The following is a 27,490-nucleotide window of genomic DNA, read 5'->3' as shown; positions in this document are numbered from 1 at the left end:
GTTTCGAAATTGAGGCCCGCAAGCATGCACCGAGTGGGAAATGTTTCTTCCAAAAATATACCATTCTTATGCTTACGGAGAAATCACGTGTATTAACATTTAGGTAATCCAAGTGTTAAATAAAACTATAGGAAGGAAACAATATAGTAAATATCTCTATTTATTTGTTATGATTAGGCTGCCAAAATCTGACAAATTATGCCAATACAGTAATATGCAGCCTCCGTGGCTCAGACGGCAGCGCGTCGCCCTCTCAGCGCTGGGTGAGATTTGTGCCCGGCCGGACAAAGCGGAAGCGGGATAGGTTTATCTCCGGGTACTTCCGTTTTCCCTTGTCATCTCCCATTCCAGCAACACTCTTCAGTATCATTTCATTTCATCTGTCAGTCATGAATCATTATGGGATATAAATTTCATGGTTCTGATCCGTATTGAATTGTAATTACAATATAATTATTAAACTAATGTAATAATGGTCCACCTTTCAATACTATAATACGCAGTATTCTAAATTACATTAATTAAGGACTAGTTTCGACCGGGGCTGGCCATCTTCAGCCTTAATGTAAGACATCTAATAACTATTAATGGTTATGAATTTCATGTTTTTGGTCCGTATTGAACTGAGAATAATATATAAGTAATAATAATAACAACGTAAACGTTTCCACCTTTTCAATACTAAAATATATTCACAAAATTATAAATTATACGGTACTAGTTTCGACCCATCTAGGGGTCATCATCAGCCAAAAGTGATCTTTGCTCCAATACGGCTGATAATGACCCCTAGATGGGTCGAAACTAGTACCGTGTAATTTATAATTTTGTGAATATATTTTAGTATTGAAAAGGTGGAAACGTTTACGTTGTTATTATTGTACCGGGCGGTACACCTCTACACCGTTTATTTAAAAGTTGCGCCAGTTGAAACTCCTCTTCTGGAGGAAGGTTGAACTTTATCTATTCTATTAATTCTCTACTTTCTCAGAAGATGTCACCACGTGGAAAATTTTGAGTTTTTGAACTGTGTCACTTTTGATGTGTTTTTGTTTCGCTTGAAGTAAGAAGTGTGAACTTTCTCTTCTAGAGGACACTACTGAAGATCAACAATAGTGCGACCTAGTGCGGAGTTAAAGAACTATTTTGTTGGAGAAATTTTTATTTCAAAAGTTTGTTTCTTGTTAAATTTCTTTCTGTTATTGTTTAAGTTGGCTGTATACCCCTCTTTTTCCCCTTAGTTTGGATCTAGCCAATCCCGAATTTCTTTAATTAATTTTCCACCAATAATGTGTTTCCTTTTCCTCTATGTAGGGGTTTCTTTTCCCGAACCAATAAAGATTTTGTGGGAGGGTGTTTTTTTTCCCCTAACGCCTAGAATCTTCCGCGAGAGGATATAAACTGCTGATTTTGGGGTCTCCGGGCCACTTCTGTTCCGTCTTTCAGTGTATTAAGTACATAGCAGGAGGCGGGAAGCGCCTCTTTCCTCGGCAGCGATCTACTACCAGGTAATGGCCTATTAATATCTTCTTTTCTTGCTAGGTCGGCAGTTTAACTCTCGCGGCGCGTTCGAAGCGTTTTCCATCATGTAACCTTTTCCTAAAATGTAACTACTCTTTTCTTCTATTCTCTTGTAAAGCTACATTATGGGATAGAGAGTGCTAACCCTCTCGAGTTCCCACTCACATCGTCTTGAGGTGAACTTATTTTTCTCAACCAATTTTCCCGTAATGTAATGTAAATTGCCTTTAAGTCACCTCTGTAGTATGGGATTAGCCCTTGTATTAACGGCCTAGTGCCAAGTAGGTCTTAAGCAAAGTGTATTAGGAGTGCAAGTTCGCCTCCTCTCAAGTTGTATTTTAGAGGTCATGTATTAATCTTTTCTCACCTAATAGACCTCAGTAGGTTGGGTATTTTACCCCTGTGTATATGTCCTTTGAGGACAACTTGAAAGTTGAGTTTGGTGTGGCCTGGGAGAGGCGTAACTTTAAGAGCGAGTGGCTCTTTTCTAAAATTGAGAGTTGTATGCCTCGAGGAGGCTTTGCTGTGTAATTTGGAGCAAGGGCTCCAGGGTTTGAGTGGGGTCTTCTGCCCCTTTTGTTGAAATTGGTATATCGTAACGTTGAGCTAGTTGCTCAAGAATTGTGTTTTCAGGGCTCGAAGCCCAAATTCTTTAATCCCTGTAATTGTACATTTCAAGTTGTATTTCGGCTACTAAGTACCTGTTCTATTTGTTGTTACCTAATTTTGAAAAGAAAATATAACCTTGTTAAATTTTAAAATTTAATTTCTCTTTAGTAGCTTGAGACCTATTCACCACCCAGCACCTTCTTTCATGCTTAACTACCACAAAAACTCGGTAACAATTATTATTAATTATATATTATCTAATAACTAAACAAATGTACATGCACACAATTGACATAAAACAAATGAAATATATATATACAAATTGACATTAAAAACTGGGATGAAATTATGAGTAAATTTGAAAATAACTAGGTTCTAAATTCTTGCATCTTCACAGAACTGTTAGTTCTAACACTGCTAATCATTGATCCCACAGTTCATCACCAAATCTATTTGAGTGGTGTTAGCCGTGTGCAAGTCATTGGACGCCGCTGTAAATAACCATTAGCTGACGGAGAACTGCTACATGTTGTTTCAACATCAATCAAAGTAATAAATAAAGACAGGCTTCGGCAGCCGGCACAATTCCTATCCTCGCCGCAAGATGGGGCTTCATTCATTCCATCCCTGACCCGGTCACTGATTGGAAAAGCAGTTTGTAGGTTTTCTTCAAGAGCAGAGATACCAGTTTGGCTACCAAATACAGATTTGTCAATGCGATTATATTCCCACTGTTCGTGTATGGATGTGAGATCTGGACGCTGAAACAGGCACACAGAAGGAAGATCGATACTTTTGAGCTCTGGTGTTGGCAAAGGCTCTTACCAATACCACGGACTGCAAAAAATCACCAATAAGGTGCATCAGACCACTCATGCTATTGATTGGTAAGAATATAAAGCTAAGACTAGCATACTTTGGCCACGTTATGGGATCAGATGCATTGGAAAGAACAATCATGCTAGGAATGTTCAGCGGTACAAGAAGACCACGTCGCAAGAGGACTCGTTCGTTAGACACCATAAAACAGATACAACACTCACCCTGGGACAACTAAACGGGGCAGTGTGGTACAGGACAACTTGGAGATACAATCGCCGATAGTCGCACGACATCAAAGATATACGAAAAACAGTTAAAGGTTTCATGGAGTTTCTCCTTTTCATAAAATTATATACACTGACTGAGCAATGTCATGGGATAGCGGAGCACTGATGCGCAGGTGTGTTGTCTGCGCACCACACGCCTCCTGTGCCAGCGGCAGTTGTATAGGAGACCTTGTGAGCAGTGGCTGTGCATGTCACAGGTTTAACATGGAACCTCGTCGTGAGCTGACACCGTTCGAACGGGGTATGATGGTCGGTGGCCGACGGATGGGAAGTGCGATTGCGGAAGTGGTGTGGGAATTCGGCTTCACGCGATCAACCGTGTCCAGGGTGTATCGTGAATGGTTGAATGCGGGTGTCACCGTCCACAACAGACGAACGACCGGCCGTCCAGCCACCCTCGATGACCGTGACCGGCGACATCTGAGACGGATTGTCAATAGTGACAGACGGGCAACCGTGCAACAAATCACGGCTCAATTCAACACAGGCCGTGCTAGACACGTCTCCCAGTGGACAATCCGTAGGAACATGGGTTCTATGGGGTATGGGAACCGGCGCCGCACACGGGTGCCACTGTTAACCCAACGTCATCAGGCACAACGACGCGCATTTGTCGCCAGTCACGAGGGATGGACACTGGAACAATGGCGTAACGTGATATGATCGTACGAATTACGATTTCAACTGCACCATACCAATGGGAGACATCGTGTATGGCGCAGACCACATGAAGCGATGGATCCCGCCTGCCTCGAAGGTGTGGTCCAGGGCGCCGGGGTCTCTGTTATGGTGTGGGGTGCATTTTCCTGGTATGGAATGGGCCCCTAGTTGTTCTGGAAGAGACTTTGAATGGTACGCGGTATGTTGAGCTGCTCGGAGACCATCTCCACCCATTTTTGTTCTTCCAGCGCCCAGACGGTACTGCGGTGTTTCAAGATGATAACGCGCCGCCACATCGCTCCCACGTCACCCGGGAATGGTTCCAGGAACATGCAGCTGAGGTCCAACGACTGCAATGGCCAGCCAGAAGCCCCGATACGAACCCTATCGAGCATATCTGGGATGTCCTGGAACGCAGGCTCCGTGCCATGGATCCTGCACCCACGAACAGACCAGCATTGGCGGCCGCTCTGCAAACGATTTGGTGTCAGCTGCGTCCAGAGGACTACCAGGTACTTGAAGACTCACTTCCACGGCGTCTCACTGCAGTTCGCAGGGCCAGAGGAGGCCCCACACGGTATTAGGTGACTATCCCATGATATTTGCTAAGTCAGTGTATATATATTCACAAGAACATGAACACACGTACTGTGTATGACCACAAGGATATTTAATTGTATTTAAAAACCGATAGTAAACGTAATGTTACAACTTAAAAAACAATTCCTATGCACAAAAAGATCCTTGGACTTCATGGAATGCAACATGTTCATAGGGGATTATCACACAAAGTGGCCTATATTAACATTTATAAAACAAAAAAAGGTGTTGGAGAATGCTTAACGAGTCTTTGATACTGCCTATTATGATGTTGTTGAGTATACTTCTGGGAATACCTAAGCCTTACAGGTGCATTTTGTAGCGCCTGCTCTGCTATCAAAAAGCAATCCTTTAACTGAACAATTCTTTGGGCTCTTCTATTCGGCTCCGTAAAAGAAACATAGTGAACGTCTTCACAAACTTGCCACTTCATTTCCCTTAATGCTGAAGCTAGAGCTGATGGCAGGGCTCCCTTGGGATAGATAACCAGCACGTGTCCTAAAGTTTCAGTCTCGTCACAGTCAGGATGACGGCAGCGGGTTCTACTTGTGCACCTTCCAGCGTCTGCTCGAACCGCCGAGATGGTGGACGGCTGCACAGGTGATTTGTGATCATTTGTGTGGATCCCTTGGTGGCCAAATTAGTCAGAGCAGAATATATATTATTCGGAATGTCTACACATGAAAACAAATACCAAAAATGATTTGTCTTGCTCCGATTAGAATTCCAACGAGCCTTATGCTGGAAATGAGAAGTGCTTCTTTAAAGTAATTAATGATTGGTCCATGTATGGCTCGTTTCTCGGCGTCAACCTCACATCTAATTGTGGAATCCAGTCAGGGCGGGTTTAAGGAATGTCGGACCCTAGCAAGATTTACTATCTTCACTCCTCCCACTAAGTTTATCGGTGGTCTATCTTACCTATTTACTGTATAACAGGCTTTCATTGCTATCCAATTTTCCATCGACAGTTTACTTTCATATACTACATTAAATGTACTAACGTATTGCTGTTTGTATAAATTAACGTTCATCGTATTGGCGTACCTGCCAAACAAAATGCAAGAATATCAGAAAAACATCTCAGTCCAATTGCTTCCTAGGCCCTATAGTACCGAGCTCGATAGCTGCAGTCGCTTAAGTGCGACCAGTATCCAGTAATCGGGAATAGTGGGTTCGAGCCCCACTGTCGACAGCCCTAAAGATGGTTTCCCGTGGTATCCCATTTTCACATCAGGCAAATGCCGGGTCTGTACCTTAATTAAGGCCACGGCCGCTTCCTTCCACTTCCTAGGCTTTTCCTATTCCATCGTCGCTATAAGACATATCCGTGTCGGTGCGACGTAAAGCAAATAGCAAAAAAAAAGGACCTATAGTGGATCATTGTTACAAAAGAGCCGGGCTCTGTGGCTGAGGCGGTTGAGTCGCTGGCCTTCTCACCCCAACTTGGCAGTTTCGATCCTAGCTCAGTCGGTAGATTTACTGGCACGTAAAAGAACTTCTCCTGGACTAAATTCCGGCACCTCGGTGTCTCCGAAAATCGTAAATGTAGGTAGTTAGTGGGATGTAACGCAAATAACATTATTATTGTACCGGGCGGTACACCTCCACGCCGCTAATTTAAAAATTGCGCCAGGTGAAACTCCTCTGCTGGAGGAAGTCTGAACTTTATCTACGCTGTTAATTCTTTACCTTCTCAGAAGATGTCACCACGTGGAAAATTTTGAGTTTTTGAACTGTGTCATTTTTTATGTGTTTTTGTTTCACTTGTAGTTAGAATTGTGAACTTTCTCTTCTAGAGGACACTACTGAAGATCTACAATAGTGCAACCTAGCGCGGAGTCAAAGAACTATTTTTTTTGGAGAAAATTTAATTTCAAGAGTTTGTTCTTTGTTAAATTTCTTTCAGTCATTGTTTAAGTTGGCAATATTCACCCCTTCTTTCCCCTTGTGTTGAACCTAACCAATCCCGAATTTCTTAAATTAATTTCTATCCAATCAGATGTATCTTCCCCCAACTTGAATATGTTGCTGTGTCCTACCCAATAAAGTGTTTGTGGGAGGGTGTTTTCTTTCCCCTAACGCCTAGAACCTTCCGCGAGAGGATATAAACTGCTAATTTTCGGGTCTCCGGGCCACTTCTGTTCCATCTTTCAGTGTGTTAAGTACATAGCAGGGGGCGGGAAGCGCCTCTTTCTTCGGCAGCGGTCAACAATAAGGTAATGGCCGATTAATAAATTCTTTCTTTGCTAGCTCAGCAGTTTAACTTTCGGGGCGGGTTCTAAGCGTTCAACCATGTAACCTTTTCCTAAAATGTAACTACTCTTTTCATATATTCTATTTTAAACGACATATCGGGATAGAGAGTGCTTAACCCTCTCGAGCTCCCACTCACATCGTCTTGAGGTGAACTTACTTTTCTCAACCAATTCTTCCGTAATGTGATGTAAATTGCTATTAAGTCACCTCTGTAGTATGGGATTAGCCCTTGTATTAACGGCCTAGTGCCAAGTAGGTCTTAAGCAAAGTGTATTAGGAGTACAAATTCGCCTCCTCTCAAATTGTATTTTAGAGGTCATGTATTAACTTTCTTGTCATTTAACAGACCTCAGTAGGTTGGGTATTTTACCCCTGTGTATACGTCCTTGGAGGACAGCTTAAAAGTGGAGTTCGGAGTGGCCTAGGATAGGCTTGTATTTTAAGGGGAAGTTGCCCTTTATTGAAAATTGTGTCTCTGCCTCTAGGAGGCTTTTGGGTATAATTGGAAGCAAATGTTTCTGGCATGTTTGGGGGTTTTCGGCCCCTTTGTTGTATGGTGTTCATTGTAAGGTTGGGCTCATTGCTCAAGAATTATGTTTCTGACTTTTGAAGCCCCAAATGGGGTACCTATGTAAATGTATTTGTCAATCGTGTTTCGGCTATTAAGTACCTGTTCTATTTGTTGTTACCTAATTTTGAAAAGAAAATATAACCTTGTTAAATTTTAAAATTAATTTCACTTTAGTAGCTTGAGACCTATTCACCACCCAGCACCTTCTTTCATGCATAACTACCACCAAAACACGGTAACAATTATTATTATTATTATTATTATTATTATTATTATTATTATTATTATTATTATTATTATTATTATTATTATTATTATTATTAGAGAAATGAAAAATTCTAAGTCCCGTTTAGTAGTAGCGTGCCTGCTTCTGGAGGCTCCGAATTCGATTCTTGCTCAGGTCAGGTATTTTCACCTGGATCTGAGGGCTGGTACGGGGTCCACTCAGTCTACGTGGTTATAGTTGAGGAGCTATCTGACGGTGAGAATAGTGAACCCAGTCTAGAAAGCAAGGAATAACGGCCGAGAGCATTCGTCATGTTGACCACACGACACCTCATAATCTACGAAGTGTTATATATATGTACGTAAAGCTTAATAGGTTGAGGATTGTCGTGTCGACACGAAATTGCATAAATTTTTTGACTAGAAAAATGTACAGTCTGTTCAGAAAATGTAATTCAGAAATTGAAAATAATAATAATAATAATAATAATAATAATAATAATAATAATAATAATAATAATAATAATAAAGATAAACATTACAACACCGTGGTCAAAACAGAATGCACGTATGCCAGTGAATGCCTGTCCATGAACTACAAGCTGGAGGTCCTGGACAGAAGAATCCTCAGAAAAATTATGGGAGCTGTCCAAATTGAAAGCGGATGGAAACTTCGGAGCAACAAAGAAATTTACTAGAAGTTGAAAAGAATCTCAGAGACCATGAAGAAAAGGAGGCTGGCGTTTCTTGGACATCTATACAGAACGAACGCAACTGGCTTACCAAACAGATATTTGATTACTTCTGGAAAAAAAAAAAGACCACTACAGCATGGATTAAGGAAACGAAGAAGGATATGGAAAGGTTAAGCATCTCGGAAGACCAGATGTTAGAAAGGAATACATTTAGGAACACAGTGAAGAATTTGGAAGGTGTTCAAGCCGCAGGAAGAACTAGGAAGACCGGAAGAGCCTGGACAGATGAACAACGGAAGCAGGACAGCGAACGCATGAAGGAGTATTGGACACAGAGAAAACTCCACACGAAGAGAAAGCCATGAAGTTGTAGCGTGACCCTTAGTGGTCCATTCGCTTGTAAATAATATATATATATCCCGAAATGCAAAATTAAGACATTATAACACTGTTATCAAGCCTGAAGCACTGATCATTGGGGGAAGATTATTGATTAATGACGTAGACAAGCAAGAAAGAAAAATCTTATGAAAGTTTTTGGACCAGTCTGCTCAGGGGGTATCTGGACGATAACGATATCTCGTGAACTGTACCAATATTCAGAGAAAATCTCTGACACATTTGGGAAAAGACCTGCTTTGTTTTTTCACAAGTTGGTTTACGTCGCACTTACACATATAGGTCTTATGGCGACGATGGGATAGGAAAGGGCAAGGAGTGGCAAGGAAGCTGCCATGGCTGTAATTAAGGTACACACGGGGCGAGTTGGCCGTGCAGTTAGGGGTGCGCAGCTGTGACCTTGCACCCGGGAGATAAAGCGTTCGAACCCCACTGTCGGCAGCCCTGAAGATGGCTTTCCGTGGTTTGCCATTTTCACATCAGGCAAATGCTGGGGCTGTACCTTAATTAAGGACACGGACGCTTCCTTCCCACTCCTAGGCCTTTCCTGTCCCATTGTCGCCATAAGACCTATCTGTGTCGGTGCTACATAAAGCAAATAGCAAGAAAAAACTTCCTCTTCAATTATTATTGTATATTTTTCTGGACTTATTATTGCTGCGTGTGAGCCTCCGTGGCTCAGACGGCAGCGCACCGGCCTCTCACGGCTGGGTTTCGTGGTTCAAATCCCGGTCACTCCATGTGAGATTTGTGCTGGACAAAGCGTAGGCGGGACAGGTTTTTCTCCGGGTGCTCCGTTTGCCCTCTCATCTTTCATTCCTGCACACTCTCCACTATCATTTCATTTCATCTATCATTCGTTAGTCATTGCCCCAAAGGAGTGCGACAGGCTTCGGTAGCCGGCATAATTCCCATCCTCGCCGCTTGATGGGGCTTCATTCATTCCATTCCTCACCCGGTCAAATGACTGGAAACAGACTGTGGATTTCTATTTTTCATTATTGTTGTATGTACTGTGTAAACATTAGAAGAAAAATTCCTCTCAGCCTACTCCACAAATACCGTATTGCAAATCAATCAATCAATCAATCAATCAATCAATCAATCAATCAATCAATCAATCAATCAATCAATACTGATCTGCATTTAGGGCAGTCGCCCAGGTGGCAGATTTCCTATCTGTTGCTTTCCTAGCCTTTTCCTAAATGATTTCAAAGAAATTGGAAATTTATTGAACATCTCCCTTGGTAAGTTATTCCAATCCCTAACTCCCCTTCCTATAAATGAATATTTGCCCCAGTTTGTCCTCTTGAATTCCAACTTTATCTTCATATTGTGATCTTTCCTACTTTTATAAACGCCACTCAAACGTATTCGTCCACTAATGTCGTTCCACGCCATGTCTCCGCTGACAGCTCGGAACATACCACTTAGTCGAGCAGCTCTTCTTCTTTCTCTCAGTTCTTCCCAACCCAAACTTTGTAACATTTTTGTAACGCTACTCTTTTGTCGGAAATCACCCAGAACAAATCGAGCTGCTTTTCTTTGGATTTTTTCCAGTTCTTGAATCAGGTAATCCTGGTGAGGGTCCCATACACTGGAACCATACTCTAGTTGGGGTCTTACCAGAGACTTATATGCACTCTCCTTTTCAATCTTACCCTAAACACTCTCATAACCATGTGCAGAGATCTGTACCCCTTATTTCAATGATCCCCAAAAGGAACTTTCACCCCATCAACGCAGTAATTAAAACTGAGAGGTTGCATCCGGGAGATAGTAGGTTCGAATCCCACTATCGGCAGCCCTGAAGATGGTTTTCCGTGGTTTCCCATTTTCACACCAGGCAAATGCTGGGGCTGTACCTTAATTAAGGCCACGGCCGCTTCCTTCCAACTCCTAGGCCTTTCCTATCCCATCGTCGCCATAAGACCTATCTGTGTCGGAGCGACGTAAAGCCCCTAGCAAAAAAAAAAAAAAAAAAAAAAAAAACTGAGAGGACTTTTCCTATTTGTGAATCTCACAACCTGACTTTTAACCCCGTTTATGAACATATCATTGCCTGCTGTCCATCTCACAACATTTTCGAGGTCACGTTGCAGTTGCTCACAATCTTGTAACTTATTTATCACTCTATAGAGAATAACATCATCCGCAAAAAGCCTTACCTCCGATTCCACTCCTTTACTCATATCATTTATATATATAAGAAAACATAAAGGTCCGATAATACTGCCTTGAGGAATTCCCCTCTTAATTATTACAGGGTCAGATAAAGCTTCACCTACTCTAATTCTCTGAGATCTAAATGCACGACTTATTTCACTTATGAGTTTTGAAGTTATAATTTTGTTCTTTTAAATTTTTCGTAGATCTGCGGCACAGTCTACGAATAAAACCAATTCGTTAGCATAGGCCAAACGTAACTGAATCACTCCCTGCCACTTAATACCTTTCTGCAGACGATCCATGTACACTATCAACAATAAAGGTGAAAGATTACAGCCTTATCTAACCCGCGTAAGTACCCTGAACGAAGAGCTCATTCTGCCATCAATTCTCACTGAAGCCCAATTCTCAACATAAATTCCTTTGATTGATTTTAGTAAATTACTCTTGATCCCAGAGTCCCCAAGTATGGTGAACATCTTTACCATGGTACCCTGACAGTCGTTAATAACCCATTTCGGCTGTAAATGAATTGCAATAAATGGTTGAGGCGATCCGCAACTATTGGATGATAATTACATTGCATTCTTATTCTCTTAACAGCAATAACACATAAATTAGAAGAAAGAAAAAGCGAAGAGCCCGCGGTGATGCTTGTAGAGGACAGCGCTGAAAGTTTATTTCTAGTACAACTTTTATTGATTACGTCAAAAGGAGTAGTGATAAAAAGGGGACTCTGGGCCAGGGGCTAATGCGCAAGATGGCGGCCGCGCGCAATCCACCTCTAGGGCTACCGCGCAAGATGGCCAAAAAGGGGACTCTGGGCCAGGGGCTAATGCGCAAGATGGCGGCCGCGCGCAATCCACCTCTAGGGCTACCGCGCAAGATGGCCGCCACGCGCAATCTACCTCTAGCTACGCGCTACGTCCTCGGACGTAGTGATAAAAAGGGGACTCTGGGCCAGGGGCTAATGCGCAAGATGGCGGCCGCGCGCAATCCACGTCTAGGGCTACCGCGCAAGATGGCCGCCACGCGCAAATTACCTCTAGCTACGCGCTACGTCCTCGGACACCTTCAGAAAATAGGATGTCGTTATCTTATGGAATATTGTCGAAAGAAGCTACTAAAATGGATACCTGACTTGAAAGAGCAAGTGTTAGCGAACTAGGGGTCATTAGCTGAGCCTAGGTATGATGTATGCTAAGCTGTTGTGTATAACCTCCCTTGGCCAACTCCTGTAGCTCACTTTATTCCGAGGGGGCGGGGGGTTGATCAGAGTAAAGCTCCTCCAGGGGCACCGAGCAACCTGTGCTGTTGTTGTGTCTGCAATGGCGAACTTAGGTTTTTTTTACCTGAGTCTAGCTATGATGTGTGCTAAGCTGTCGTCTGTTTAACCTCCTTGGCCAACTCTTGTAGGAGACTTCATTCTGATGTGGTAAGGTTCTAGCAGTGTAAAGCTCCTCCAGGGGCACCCTTGTCTTAGGTAGGAGCCGAGAAACCTGTGATGTTGTGCCTGCATTAGCGAACTCGGGTTTTTTAGATCACATTAGTTAAGGGCCGCTTAGGAGGCTCGTTTGACAGTGTTTTACGTCGTAGAGGCGTGTGAATATATTAGTCAGCGTTGACATAGGTCAAAGGTTACATGGTGCAATGGGAAAATTGACCGTGTCCTTGTTCACCTAGGACGGACACATGACGCAAGATTCCAGGCACCACCAAGCTGTATGTGGACTTTGGAAGTGTCAAAGACCGCGTGCTTCCTCGTGTTGTTTATCAGGCAAGCAAGCCCCTTGGAGACACCAATCACGACTTGGTTCTTCTTTATATCAGTTTGTGTTGTCGCTCAGCCGTCCACACTCTGACTGGGCAAGGACACAGCTCGCAACATCGCGACACCCTCTCAGTTTCCAGTTTGTGCGCGCGTGTTCGAGTGCTCTTTGCTATGTGATGGTCGGTACAGTGAGATTCTCGAGTGACGACTACAGGGACTTGCAGAACGACGTAGACACTGGTAATATGATAGAGGTCGTCTCGAGGCCCGTCAACCCCAAGTCCAGAGGCGAGCGGACCAAGAGAAGACAGAGGCACCTCAGCATGTCCAAGGAGAAGTACGCCATCGCTGTGGCCAGTATTAACCTGCGCAACCAGAAGAACACGGAGATGACGCTGGTGAGTACACATTCCAGGCGTACTCTTCCCGACGTGCAGCAATGTATATCTCTTTGAGTTGAGAGAGAACAAATTTGCTTTACAAAAGCATACGAGTTCTATATTTTTCTTGTTTGAAAGTGATGGGAAATTAGCAGAAACTCTCATTTTTTTACCTGAATATACAACGTACACTTTTGTGAGTCATGAGCTAGGACTGACGATGAATCATGATATAAGATTTTGGTACATATTTTGGTCTATTTTTAAATCTTCAGCAGAAACATATTAAAACAAGGAATGGAATAAAATGAAAAAAGTATGTAAAACTGAAAATACTGAAAAATGACAAAATAATTGTTCATGTAAAAAAAATCCATCTTTATCCTTTTTTAACATTTGTCTCGAACATTCAAGAAGTGATTCATTAAGTTTCCATTTTATTATTTCCCATCTTTCATCAAGATGGACATTTTTATATGAACACATTGTTTGTCAATTTTTAAATTACAGTTTACATCATACGTTTTTATCCATTTTATTCCATTCATTCTTTTAATATATGGCTGAAGAAGGCCTAACTATTGACCGAAACATGTACCAATTTTTTAAACCATAATCTTTGAAGTGTTTTTTTTTAAATATATATCGAATCGTACTGACTAGGGTGGATTTTGAATTTTTCTCCTTTGTTAAGGGAAATTATGTATTAAGACTAGGATTTTGACAACATCTGCTGTAGTAGTTACATGTTTTATGATAACGAGAGTACGTATTTTAAAGACATCTTTAGTGCATTTTTCGCACACTTATCTCTTATGAGCTTTTATGTTCATTTCTTTTATTTTTTGAGGTATAGATATACTCATTTTAAAAATTCTCCCGATTTTCAGTTCTTTTAACCCTCCTTATGTGGATTTTCTGAAAACAAAATATATGTGTTTCTTTATTTTTAAGGGAGATTCCAAATGCCAATTTTCACTTCTTAAACAACTCATAGGTTTTGAGATATAAGTAATCTAAAAAAAAGGAATCAACCCCTTTTTCACTTATTTTAACCCCCCTTATGTAGATTTTTCTTTTCTTTTCTTTTCTTTTCTTTTCTTTGGTATTTCATATTTTTCTCAGCGGTTTTTTTTACGATTGGCTTTGCGTCGTACCGACAAAGATGACTCTAATGGCGACGATGGGATAGGAAAGGCCTAGTAGTGGGAAGGAAGCGGCCTTGATTAAGGTACAGTCCCAATATTTGCCTGGTGTGAAATGGTAAACCACGGAAAACCATCTTCAGGTCTGTTGATTTGGTATATTTTATCCTGTTGGGCAAGCCATGAATTGGGATGTAATAAATAAATAAAATTATCTTCACTTTACTTCATGAAAAATGTCTGGAACAGTTTGCATCCCTTGATATGGGCAGAAAAGCAAGTTCTGTAGAGCTTTTTGGAATAGAGAGAGAGAAACCTATACAAACGTGTGTTACACGTTTGAAATGTGTGACAAGAAATACGAAGCCAAAACTAAATATGTTTCTTATAGAGTTTGAGAACTGTATCAAGCCAGTGCGTGGACTGTTGACCAAAACAACAACAACAACAACAACTTTCTCTTCACCTCCAGCGATGAGGGAAGTGTCATCTGCAAAGCGCAGGTTGCTTATATTCCTGCCGTCCTTCGAGTTTCCACCAGTCCAGCATTCCAGATCACTTATGATGTTGTAGAGATAATAAGTTAATATAAACCCTTGACTTGCGCCATTTATCACAGTGAAAACATCTGAGAAATCACCGACCACCTTTATGGTGCGAATATGGTTAACCATGGAAAGCCATCTTCAAGGCTGCTGATAGTGACTGCCTTCCCAAATGTAAGCTAACATCTAGATATCTCGAACCCCGCAGCCAAAATGCAATTGTGAACAAAACATCTCTGTTTACACCAAAATAAGAAATAAATAAATAAATAAATAAATAAATAAATAAATAAATAAATAAATAAATAAATAAATAAATAAATAAATACCACTTTCTTACGAATGTATTTTGGTCCTTCGGCTCAGCTGTTTAGTTGACATTATTATTATATCCCCCTGTAATTTTCTTAAAGCTTGCTGCAGTTTGTACTCGTCACGGGTACACGAAAACCGCTAGTTCAGTAATAAATGCATTGTTATGTTCATGTAGGAGAATAGACCACTTTCAAGCTATGGTTCTGCTGGGCTGAGTGGCTCAGACGGTTAAGGTGCTGGTCTTCTGACCCCAACTTGACGGGTTCGATCTTGGCTCAGTTCGGTGATATTACAAGGTGCTGAAATACGTCAGCCTCGTTTTGATAGATTTAATGGCACATAAAAACCCCGGAAGGTCTAAATTCCGGCACCTCGGCGTCTCCGAAAACCGTGAAACTAGATAGTGGAACGTAGAAACAAACATTATTATTATTATTATTATTATTATTATTATTATTATTATTATTATTATTATTATTATTATTATTATTATTATTATTATTATTTGCGTATGGACCCTGTTGGATCACGCATTACATTTATGATTCGCCTTTCTAACAGACCATATTGCTTTCATTCTTTCACTGTGTGCCTGTTTCCTTTCTTCTGACCACTTAGTCCGCGATCTTTTAGGGACTTCATTCTCTTTTTTTCTTTTTGCTAGGGGCTTTACGTCGCACCGACACAGACAGGTCTAATGGCGACGATGGGATAGGAAAGGCCTAGGAGTTGGAAGGAATCGGCCGTGGTCTTAATTAAGGTACAGCCCCAGCATTTGCCTGGTGTGAAAATGGGAAACCACGGAAAACCATCTTCAGGGCTGCCGATAGTGGGATTCGAACCTACTATCTCCCGGATGCAAGCTCACAGCCGCACGCCTCTACACGCACGGCCAACTCGCCCGGTACTTCATTCTCTGGCTTTACTACCCATATATTTATCTTGTGACGGTAAATGTTTCTGTCCAGTATTTCTGATGTTTCTATCTGGGCCTTTTCCAGATCATTTTTACCATCTTGGATCCATGGTACGTTCATCAGTTTTTCAGTATATGTCAAAATCTTGTGGGTTAGCCTTGAAGACGACAGTCTGTGAACGTGTCCATAGAATTTCAGTCTTCGTTTCCTGATGTCTGCGACAAGTTGGATAGTCTTTCCGTAGCTTTGCGTGATTTTTTTTTATTTATTTATTTATTATGCCCAATCAAAGAGCACGTTTGAACTTGTTCGTTGGGCTCATGGTTTGCGCCTTCTTATCCTCCCAAAATCTCTTCATGAATGCACTGTGGTGCATCTTGCGTTCTGTGGACCACTTCCTAACAGTTTTCTTTTTAGATTTCTCCACGAATTTGTGCTTGGCTACTACTGCACTACAGGCTCCGCGATCTTCTATGATGTCGGCCGCGAGATTCATTTCTTGGAGGTCCGCCTTAGTTTCTTCTAGCGAGTTTATTTTGATCTTCTTTGAGTTGATTACTTGAGTCTGTCGCCATAAAATTTCAGGCGTCTCTTGCATACGACATCAGTGAACCTGCCAGTTAATGAGTAGAGGTTCGCTGTTCTCCTCTTAATCCACGTTCCATTTTCTCTCGTGGGACCATAAATTTTCCGGAGAATCTTGCTTTCTTGCTTTTCAATTTCTATAATTTTAGAGTGACCTCCAAGGGATATGGTTTCTGAAACGTATAAAGCTTGCGGAAAAACAACTGTCCTGTAATGTCGTAATTTTGCATTACGCGATACGACTCTCTTGTTGTAACAAACCCACGTTAGTCTGTACGTCTTCTGGATTTAGTGACTGTTTCTGTGTTGGCCCTATTGTCTAGTACCGATGGTAGTATGATTTCTCCAAGATATTTGAAGGAGGACACCCGTGAAAGTGTGGTGTTTTCCATTTCTAGCGGAGTTTTTTTGGCTATGTTGATGTAGATTTTCCATTAACTGTTTTTGTACGATATTATTATTATTAGTCTATGATTTTCAACTAGGGTTAATTGATCCATTGTTGTCAATAGTTACTTAAGTATAATGCATAATTATGTTTAAAGTTTAACATAAATGAGACAGTTGCTATTTTCCTGAGACACTCAGTTTACATTCTTCTTCTTCTTCTTCTTATTATTATTATTATTCTCCTCCTACTCCTTCTTCTTCTTCTTTACGATGAGGTCTGCTAAGAACCACATGTCAGTTTCAATTCATCCTTCCTTCCTCCTCCGTACTTTTCGACATTCCTTCATCATTGCACAATGCTATTCTTTTTTTTTCCCCTCAGACCACTTTGCACCGGGTTTCCTTTTGATTCTTCCTTGAAATCCTTCCATTCTTAACACTTTTCTTTATTTCCGTAATTTCCCATTTTCACACAAGGCAAATGCTGGGGCTGTACCTTAATTAAGGCCACGGCCGCTTCCTTCCAACTCCTAGGCCTTTCCCATCCCATCGTCGCCATAAGACCTATCTGTGTCGGTGCGACGTAAAGCCCCTAGCAAAAAAACCCCACACTTTTCTTTAAAAAATCTCTCTTTCTATGGTTTCCTATTGTCTTATTTCATTTCGGAGATAAGTGACAGCACAAGAGACAAATCACACCACAACAATGATTTAGTTTTCTTCCGACTTTCTCGAGCTCTTTTATCCAGCTCGTTGTTTACTGTTTCTCCCGAAGGTACATTATTAATAGAGCTGTTCAAACAAGTTACACAATTACCATGTTAGCTGCCATGTTGTTCTTTAATCGAGAATGTCGTTCTAATGTATGCAGTCATGAACAGTTGTACCGATTACTTCACCATGTGTAACAACACTTCTTGTTCTTTTCATTTGAAGAATTATTGTCGATTAACATCGCCTTGCAATAAGTCACTCATGAAGGTACTTACTGCCTTGATAATACTAGTTTTCTCTACTCAGTTGTAGAAGGTGCTTTTTTGTTTGTTTTAAGAGCAAGATTATAAGTTCTTCTTAAGGACACCGCGGCGTGGCTGCTGGTCAGAATTTAAAAATTTTAGATGTTGTATTGGTTGAAAGTAATTATAAGGGTGCAAAAACCTAAGCTTTTATTTTCGTAATGTCTTCTTATTCGTCCTGACCTTGGCACTATTTTTTTTTATCAATTCCTGTTTTACGACCGAATGCCCCGAACTGGTGGAATTGACTGGACGTGGTTAAAATCCCCGGCCCTCTGAACGGAAGGTTCTGAATGCTGACCTTTCAGCAAGGATTAGGATTTGCGTTTCACAATCGGTTTATGCTTCCTTTTAGGCATGAATTGAAAAATCTCCGGTATGTTTAAGCAACCTTCAGTATTTAATCAAAGGATAGATAGCCTTGATTGCAATTTACTGTACTTAGCCCGCCTGGTGGGCTGACACCGAGGTTAGCCGGTTCGAGTCCCGTTGGTCGAAAAATTTCACTCTGAGAATGTTGGCGGGCAGGGCAGGGTATGGAAGGTGGTGGTATAGAATTTCTAATCACTGGATTGCTTGACAAAAGCCTGGATGAAATTCCAAACCTCTCAGCACTGTTCATGTGGAGTGAGGACATATAACGGTATTGATGGTGATTCCTCCGTCGGATGGTGACGTTAAGCCTTGAGCAGACCTCTTGGTGCTATTCGACAGGAGTAGGCTATGTGCCGGCACCAGGTCTCACCCTCTCCCCTCCTACTACCATATATCAAGTCATTCATCTCATCTCATACCAGAGAAACAGGACAAGGGTTGGACAAACAAACAAACATACAAACATACAAACAAACAAACAAACAAACAAACAAACAAACAGTTTACTCTACTCCTTGTGTTAACATTAAAACATTAAAAACTGTGGTTTAGAGGAAGCCTCCAACAGTTTTTGGCCGCATGTTTCGAACGTAAAAGAGATCCGGAAGAAAAGTTGCTATGATGTTGGACTGGGAATTCACAGGTTAATGTAGAAGTATTCCTGGACTCTACTGAGGTCCTGTAGTCGCATCGTCACGTCTTCCAAGATATAAACTCTTGGGTGCGGAGGAAGAAGAGAAATAGTGCGTTTGCATGCAGGATTCAAATCGATTCGAGTATACTTTCCCATGGAAACGAGGATTCATTGCAGATTGAGTCTCAATATCGATCGTATCGTACTCGGTTCGAATTGAGCTCCACGTAAACCCGCGCGCACACTTCATGCTTGTTTTTTCCTTAATGAAATCTGTGGTGTTCACCTTCCTTCATAATCGATAGTTGGTTGAATATTGGCAGGTAGAAGAATCACGAGAAAATGACGAATTACCATCCACAGAAGTGCTTTTAATACGTCCATAATTAACTTCAATTTGCTAGGCCATTAAAAAGGCATTAATGAAAACAGAAATCTTACAGTCGATCACGTCGCGTTAGGTTGTATCGATCAAAGAATATATCGATATTATCGCGATTCCGTATGGCTTATTTATGTCGATCTTGCCTCCCGGATTCATTACGACACTCAATGCTACGTGTGTGTAGACGTGGGGAGTTGGAGAAGGCTTGTTTGTTGGACCAAGGCGGCATTTTGTCAAGACCGTGTCTATCAGTCACAAGGCGAAGTCGTTGGCGTTTTTTATTTTATCCCTGGTTGTTGGCCCGTGACAGGAGAGGCGAAGGGTGCTGTTTACCAGACGATTTAAAAGTCAAGGCCAAGTTCGTTTCGTGATATCTGGAAAAACAGAGATGTGGAAGGTCGCGAATTACACCAACTTGCAAAATATTCGGAACCTTGTAAACTTACCAGTCATGTTTGGAACTGAGGCTCAGATACGACTCCCGATCCATTACTATTTAATTAGTTTACCGCCCAGGGTTCATTTTCCCCTTTGATCCCACCTCTGCCGTCTCAAGGGCAGTGTCTTGGAGCGTGAAACATTTGTTCGGGTGGATACAACCGGGGAGGAGAACCAGTACCTCGTCCAGGTGGGCCTCACCTGCTATACTGAACAAGAGGCTTGTGAGGAATGGGCAGATTGGAAGGCATAGACAAGGAAGAGGGAAGGAAGCGGCCGTGGTCTTAAGTTAGGTATCATCCCGGCATTTACCTGGAGGAGAAGTAGGAAACGGCGGAAAATCACTTTGAGGATGGCTGAGGTGGAAATCGAACCCTTCCTCTACTCAATTGACCTCCCGAGACTGAGTGGACCCCGTTCGAGCCCTCGTACGAGTTTTCAAACTTCGTGGCTGAACCGGGAATCGGACCCCGGCCTCCGAGGGTGGCAGCTAATCACACTAAGCACTAAACCACAGAAACGCACTATTATTATTATTATTATTATTACTTTACAATTGACTTTAGGCGCATCGACATAGATAGGTCTTTTGGCGACGATGGGACAGGAAAGGGCTAAGAGTGGGAAGGAAGTGGCCGTGGTTTAATTAAGGTACAGCCCCAGCATTTGCCTCGTTTGAAAATGGGAAACCACAGAAAACCATCTTTAGGGCTGCCGACAGTGGGATTCGAACCCACTATCTCCATAAAGCTAGCTCACAGTTGCGCGCCGTTAACCGAACAGCCAACTCACTCGGTTTACTGTTGTGCTATTGTAATATTCATATGTTGTCGTCCTCTACCGTTGTAACCCCTCCGTGGGTGGGGGCGCTAGAATAGATCCACGGTATCTCCTGCGTGTCCTAGCCGAGCCTGGCATTTCTTCAAAATACAGTACGTGTTTCAGACTTCTCGCCTTCATCATTCCTATCCGACCACCCTTGGTTAACTTTTGTTCTTTTCCAACCCCAGTGGTATTATGTTTGCGAGTTCTAGAGTGTATTTCCTTCGTTTTACGCTCTTCGTGGCCCCTATCCGATACTTTCATACTTGAAAGTGTCTGACCTAATTCTTCTTTTTTTCATCTCTTTTTTTCATGGCACTACAGCCCTTGAAGGGCCTTGGCCCACCAAGTGACCGCTGCTCAGCCCGAAGGCCTGCAGATTACGAGGTGTCGTGTGGTCAGCACGACGAATCCTCTCGGCCATTATTCTTGGCTTTCTAGACCGGGGCCTCTATCTCACCGTCAGATAGCTCCTCAATTCTAATCACGTAGGCTGAGTGAACCTCGAACCAGCCCTCAGGTCCAGGTAAAAATCCGTGACCTGGCCGGGAATCGAACCCGGGGCCTCCGGGTAAGAAGCAGGCACGCTACCCCTACACCACGGGGCCGACTTGGCCTGAAGTATTTCCTTTTAAAATAATAATTACCACCACTGCGACCATCCACCATCAGTAGCCGCCATCGGCAAGGCAAATGGATGGGAGGGGGGGGGGCACAGGTATTTATAGACATCAAAATTTACCACGTGTCTGGGAAATATAAGGGTAGGGATTACACAACAAAATTAATCAAAAAGCTACAAGTTGGTAGGGAATTCTGACAAAGTACAAAGGGTTGACAGTTTACCAGCTTAACTGCGGTCCTTTGAGATTCTGGTTGTATATTATACAATAAAACGTTTACGGAATGAACAAATACACATGAATGAATGAATGAATGAATACTGATCTGCATTTAGGGCAGTCGCCCAGGTGGCAGATTCCCTATCTGTTGCTTTCCTAGCCTTTTCCTAAATGATTTCAAAGAAATTGGAAATTTATTGAACGTCTCCCTTGGTAAGTTATTCCAATCCCTAACTCCCCTTCCTATAAATGAATATTTGCCCCAGTTTGTCCTCTTGAATTCCAACACTATCTTCATATTGTGATCTTTCCTACTTTTATAAACGCCACTCAAACTTATTCGTCTACTGATGTCCTCCTACGCCATCTCTCCGCTGACAGCTCGGAACATACCACTTAGTCGAGCAGCTCTTCTTTCAATTCTTCCCAACCCAAACATTGCAACATTTTGGTAACGCTACTCTTTTGTCGGAAATCACCCAGAACAAATCGAGCTGGTTTTCTTTGGATTTTTTCCAGTTCTTGAATCAGGTAATCCTGGTGAGGGTCCCATACACTGGAACCATACTCTAGTTGGGGTCTTACCAGAGACTTATATACCCTCTCCTTTACATCCTTACTACAACCCCTAAACACCCTCATAACCATGTGCAGAGATCGGTACCCTTTATTTACAATCCCATTTGTGTGATTATCCCAATGAAGATCTTTCCGTATATTAACACACATGTATTGCAATGAAAGAGTAGAACGGCGAGATTGAACAATAAGAGTGGTAATCAGAGAGAAAAAAATAGAAGATATCCGACACTTCGAAAAAAATGAAAATATCGGGCAAAGAAAGACAAGGTCCATGAAAGGCATGAAGATGAAAGACTCCCTAGGCCTCGAGTGCTCGAACAGCATCGGGGTCGGAAAAGAGCAAGAGTTGACCAAGGGAGGTTGGATAGGATAGATGAAAGTGAGGAGCCTGGCACAAGTAAGGGGGCTTAGGACTCATCTGAAGGCCGGCAACTCACGCTCCCAATTTGGGAGCCTCTGTTATTCGCCTCTTACGACAGGCAGGGGATACCGTGGGTGTTATTCTACCGCCCCCACGCACAGGAGAATGTATAATTAAAATAAGTTATTTAGTATTTGAGGGGCTGCCTGGCCGAGGCCCGGAAGGACGTGGGTTCGCAACCCCGTCAGGAAGTCGTAAAATTTAAGGAACGAGATTTCCACTTCCGGAGGTGCATATGGCCCTGAGGTTCACTCAGCCTTCACCAAAGATGAGTACCAGGTTAATTCCTGGGGGCAAAAGCGGCCGGGCGCAGAGCTAACCACTCTACCCCATCACGTGCCGAGGTTACGGATAGTGGAAGCCTTTACCTTCCACTCCTCCAAGGGCCTTCATGGCCTGTACGGAGGTGACTTTGCTTTGCTTTGCATTTGGTATTTGACTTCATACTGAATATTAGATACTAGAAGATGGAACTACGCAGAGACATTGACAGACTGACGAAGGCGCGCGGCAAGCGACAAAAATATGGCAAAATTATATCCTTGTAACCCTTTTTCACAGCACGTGCTAGATGCTGCTGCGTTGTATGAATCGTATTTCCGTTAAGTACATTTGCAATAATGAACTGAAGAAATTGTGAGCCTCGCTGTCTCAGGCTGCGCAGCGCTGGCCTCTCTCCGCTGGGTTCCGTCGTTCAAATCCCGGTCACTACATGTGAGATTTGTGCCCGACAAACCGAAGGAGGGACAGGTTTTTCTCCGGGTACTCCGGTTCTCCCTGTCATAATTCATTCCAGCAACACTCTCCAATATCATTTCATTTCATTTGTCAGTCAGAGGAGTGCGACAGGCTTCGGTAGCCGGCACAATTCCTATCCTCGCCGCTAGATGGGGGCTTCATTCATTCCATCCCTGACCCAGTCGAAATGACCTGAATCGGGCTTGTGGGTTTTCATTTTCAATTTAAGATATTCAACGAAATAATCGGGTGATAAGGCAAGAGAGTTTATATTTTTTTATCATTCCCAGTCTTCGGCGACTAAAATTGAACAAAAATTGCTGTTTTCCCCCCAAGGTGGTGGGGTGAAACCCTCCCGCCCCCTGTTTTCTAATCGCCACCGTTGACTTATCTTCGTTGCGCCTGCGAAAACTGTATATGATAATATTGTGGGATAGATACTGACCCGCAGTACATATATCTTTAAAATTTCTCTCACAATATTGAGCCTTAGAAGATAGATTCTTAGCGGCCGAAGTTGTAATCTGAGAGCTGTTTTCGCAACACCATCGACGATAAAGTTTGGCTGCTGCATTTGTGTTCAGTTGTTTCATCAGCATCATCAGTCATGAAACTGCTGACCGCTGATGTAATGATGATGAGTCCTTTCCTCTAGAGCGCGATAGCTCCACATGACGTCACGCATTACACATAAACACACACGAGTTGTTATCTCCCGGAGCTGAATCAATGTTTGTTATTTACAGGAAGGTACACATTGTATGAGACCCAAAATCTGCTTCCGTGTACTGTTCTAGAATAGAACAATTCTCTCGTACTAAAAATATTCGTCTGAAAGGTAACAACATAATAATAACAACAGCTGCTGAATGAAATGGCGCATATGCTAGCACATTCTATTAATGATTGCGTCTCAAAATTAAGGGAGAACGCATTTTTTAAATCTTAGAGGAACCTTAGCTTCCCGGTAGCCATGCCACTAGGGATTTGTAGCTTTGAGAGAAAAAAGAAACCACTATTTCCTTTGCTAAAATAAAATGATCATAAATATGTCATGACTATCAGCCATCAGACAGCCTGCACGGTTGCGAATGCACTAGACAAAAGAGACTGAATGGGTGACTATATTTCTACAAAATACAACTCAGAGAATTAGAGTAGGTGAAGCTTTATTTGATCCTATAATCATAAGAGGGGATTTCCTCAAGGCAGTATTATTGGACCTATATATCTTCTTATATATATATATATATATACAATTTTGAAAAAAGAAATTAATGCAGAGAAAATACTTTTTGTGGACGATGTGATTTTGTATAGAGTAATAAATAAGTTACAAGATTGTGAGCAGCTGCGAAAAGACCTTCACAATGTTGTGAGATGGAGAGCAGGGCTTAAAAGTCAGGTTGTGAGTTTCATTATTAGCAAAAGTCCTCTCAGTTTTAATTACTGTGTTGAGAGGATGAAAGTTCGTTATGGGGATCAGTGTAAGTACCTGTGTTAATATAAGGAAAGAACTTCATTGGAGTAAACACAGAAACGGTATTGTAAATAGAGGGTACAGACCTCTGGAGGTGGTATGAGGGTATTTAGGGGTTCTAGTAGGGATGTAAAGTCTCCGGTAAGCCCCATTCCATTGCATTCCATTGTATGGGACTCTCGCCAGGACTGCATGATTCGAGAACTGCAAAAATCCAAAGAAAAGCAACCCGATTTGTTCCGGGTGATTTGCGACCAAAAAAGTAGCGTTACGAAAATATTGCAAAGTATGGGCTATGAAGACCTGGGAGAAAGCGGACGAGCTGCTCCAGTAAGTGGTATGTTCCGAGCTGTCAATGGAGTTGTGTCTTTAAAGGTTGTAAAGATCACAATATGAAGATAAAGTTCGAATTTAAGAGGACAAAATGGGGAAAATATTCGTTTGTAGGTAGAGCAGTTAGGGATTGGAATAATTTACCAAGGGAGATGTTCAATAAATTTCCAAATTAATTGCAATTTATTTGAGAAAAGATTGCCGTAAATGCCGACCACTGATGATTGATTGATTGATTTGATTTTGAATGTTATTATTATTATTATTATTATTATTAATATTAACCTCTGCTGAGGTGTTTTTTTTTCTATTGGCTTTACGTCGCACCGACACAGATAGGTCTTACGGCGACGATGGGACAGGAAAGGGCTAGAACTGGGAAGGAAGTGGCCGTGGCCTTAATTAAGGTACAGCCCCAGCATTTTCCTGGTGTGAAAATGGTGAAACTACGGAAAACCATCTTCAGGGCTGTTGTCAGTGGGGTTCGAACCTACTATCTCCCGAATACTGGATACTGGCCGCACTTAAGCAACTGCAGCTATCGAGCTCGGTCTGCTAGGGTGTAGAGGTAGCGTGCCTCACTCTTATTCCAAAACCCTGGGTTTCTTTTTTGCAGTCAGTTCAAGGATTTTAATTCTGGACTGAGGAGTAGAACGGGGTTCACTTGATACGAGATGTTCTCAAGCTCTTAGTTCCAGAAGAAAGCGCACAGTGTGAAGATGTCGCTACTGACCTAGTGGTTGCCATGGTTACAGAGGTGTCGGGAAATTGATGACTAATTCCAGAGAGACCAAACAACTAATATCTCATATGGCCCATCACCATAAATTGAGAATTGCTCCGGTGTGAGCGTGCTAAGTGTGATGGCATGCCGAGAGCTCACACTTCACGGCAGTGGGCGTCTCGTGCACGTCTGCTCTGTAAACATCTCACATTTTACTGCGTGGGCAATCCCATCTGCAGTGTAGGATATCGAGGAGGGAGGGAAGATGTGGCATTCATCATCAACAGCAACAGATTCTACTAGCGATGGAAGCAATATTGAATTTATGGTGGTAGGCCTTACTTGTTTCCTCATGGCAGACTGAGTGGCCTCAGATGGTCTTCTGACCCTAACTTGCAGGTTCGATCTTAGCTCAGTCCGGTGGTATATGAAGGCGCTCAAGTTCGTGGTCGGTAGGTGCAGAGTGGGTCTTGGCCCATAAGTGGCCACAACTCTACCGTCTCTGCATTCGGGAAACGAGGCAGGGCTGGGCCTCATGGCTGGCCCCAACCGTCGGATGTCTTGAGAATGGTTTTCCTTGGTTTTCCATTATCCTGCACTAAGGCGAAAGCCGGCCGCCCACCCCCTCACCTCCTCCGTTCATCTCCTTCACCGTAACAAATCTCCCGGCCTGAGAGACGGCGTCATCGTCTAAGAGGCCCGCCTCCCCCTTCAGGGGAGGAATAAAACATTTTAGTACATTTGAGTAGTAGTCAACCTCGTGTCAGTAGATTTCCTGGCACGTAACATCACGTGTGTGCGACTAAATTCCGGCACCTTGGCATCTCCGAAAACCGTAAAATAATATTTTACTGGGACGTAAAGCAAATAACATTATTATTATGATTATTATTCCGCCTCTGTGGTGTAGTGGTTAGTGTGATTACCTGCCACCCCCGGAGACCCGGTTTCGATTCCCGAGTCTGCCACGAAATTTCAAATCTCGTACGAGGGCTGTAATGGGGTCTACTCAGCCTGCGGGGGTCAACTCAGTAGATTGAGGTTCGACTCCCCCTTCAGCCATCCTCGGAAGTGTTTTTGCGTTGTTTCCCACTTATTCTCCAAGCAAATGTCGGGATGGTACCTAACTTAAGGCCACGGCCGCTTCCTTCCCTCTTCCTTGTCTATCCCTTCCAATCTTCGCATCCCCCATAAGGCCCCTCTTCAGCATAGCAGGTGACGTACTGGCCCTCCTCCCAGTTGTATCCCTCGCTGAGTCTGAGGGAAAACACCAATGCAGCTCGGTACACTGTTTAAATAAACTAAATTACAATAAAGATCGTAATAATCGTATTGTATCGTAATCTGTTTACCCTCCAGGGTCGGTTTTTCCCTCGGACTCAGCGAGGGATCCAACCTCTACCGCCTCAAGGGCAGTATCCTGGAGCTTCAGACTCTGGGTCGGGGATACAACTGGGGAGGATGACCAATACCTCGCCCAGGCGATCTCACTGCTATGCTGAACAGGGGCCTTGCGGGGGATGGGAATATTGGACGGGGTAGACAAGGAAGAGGGAAGGAAGCGGCCGTGGCCTTATGTTAGGTACCATCCCGGTATTTACCAGGAGGAGAAGTGGGGAACCACGGAAAACCACTTCCAGGATGGCTGAGGTGGGAATCGAACCCACCTCTACTCAGTTGACCTCCCGAGGCTGAGTGGACCCCGTTCCAGCCCACGTACCACTTTTCAAATTTTGTGGCAGAGCCAGGAATCGAACCCGGACCTCCGGGGGTGGCAGCTAATCACGCTAACCACTACACCACAGAGGCGGACAAAAGATCGTAATAATTAGTTT

The 27,490-nt window shown here is 42.7% G+C and overlaps 1 protein-coding gene across 2 annotated transcripts in view; it reads left to right on the top strand.

Annotated features, from left to right (window-relative positions):
• Rab32 (RAS oncogene family member Rab32) overlaps positions 1-27,490 on the top strand; it is a 333,760-nt gene that overhangs the window by 138,064 nt on the left and 168,206 nt on the right. Inside the window, exon 1 of one of the 2 annotated variants that reach the window (XM_067154718.2) lies at positions 12,689-12,986. The exons of the other annotated variant lie outside the window; for it this stretch is intronic. Within the exon in view, the coding sequence (XP_067010819.2) occupies positions 12,765-12,986 (222 nt within the window). The 5' untranslated portion in view covers positions 12,689-12,764. Of the gene's footprint in view, positions 1-12,688; positions 12,987-27,490 lie in introns of those variants that run through there. 2 annotated transcript variants of the gene reach the window in all.

Source organism: Anabrus simplex, chromosome 10 (assembly GCF_040414725.1).
Source record: "Anabrus simplex isolate iqAnaSimp1 chromosome 10, ASM4041472v1, whole genome shotgun sequence".
NCBI classification, from domain to species: Eukaryota; Metazoa; Arthropoda; class Insecta; order Orthoptera; family Tettigoniidae; genus Anabrus; species Anabrus simplex.
The sequence above is the reverse complement of the archived record's forward strand: the minus strand, read 5'-3'. Positions and strand labels throughout refer to the sequence as shown.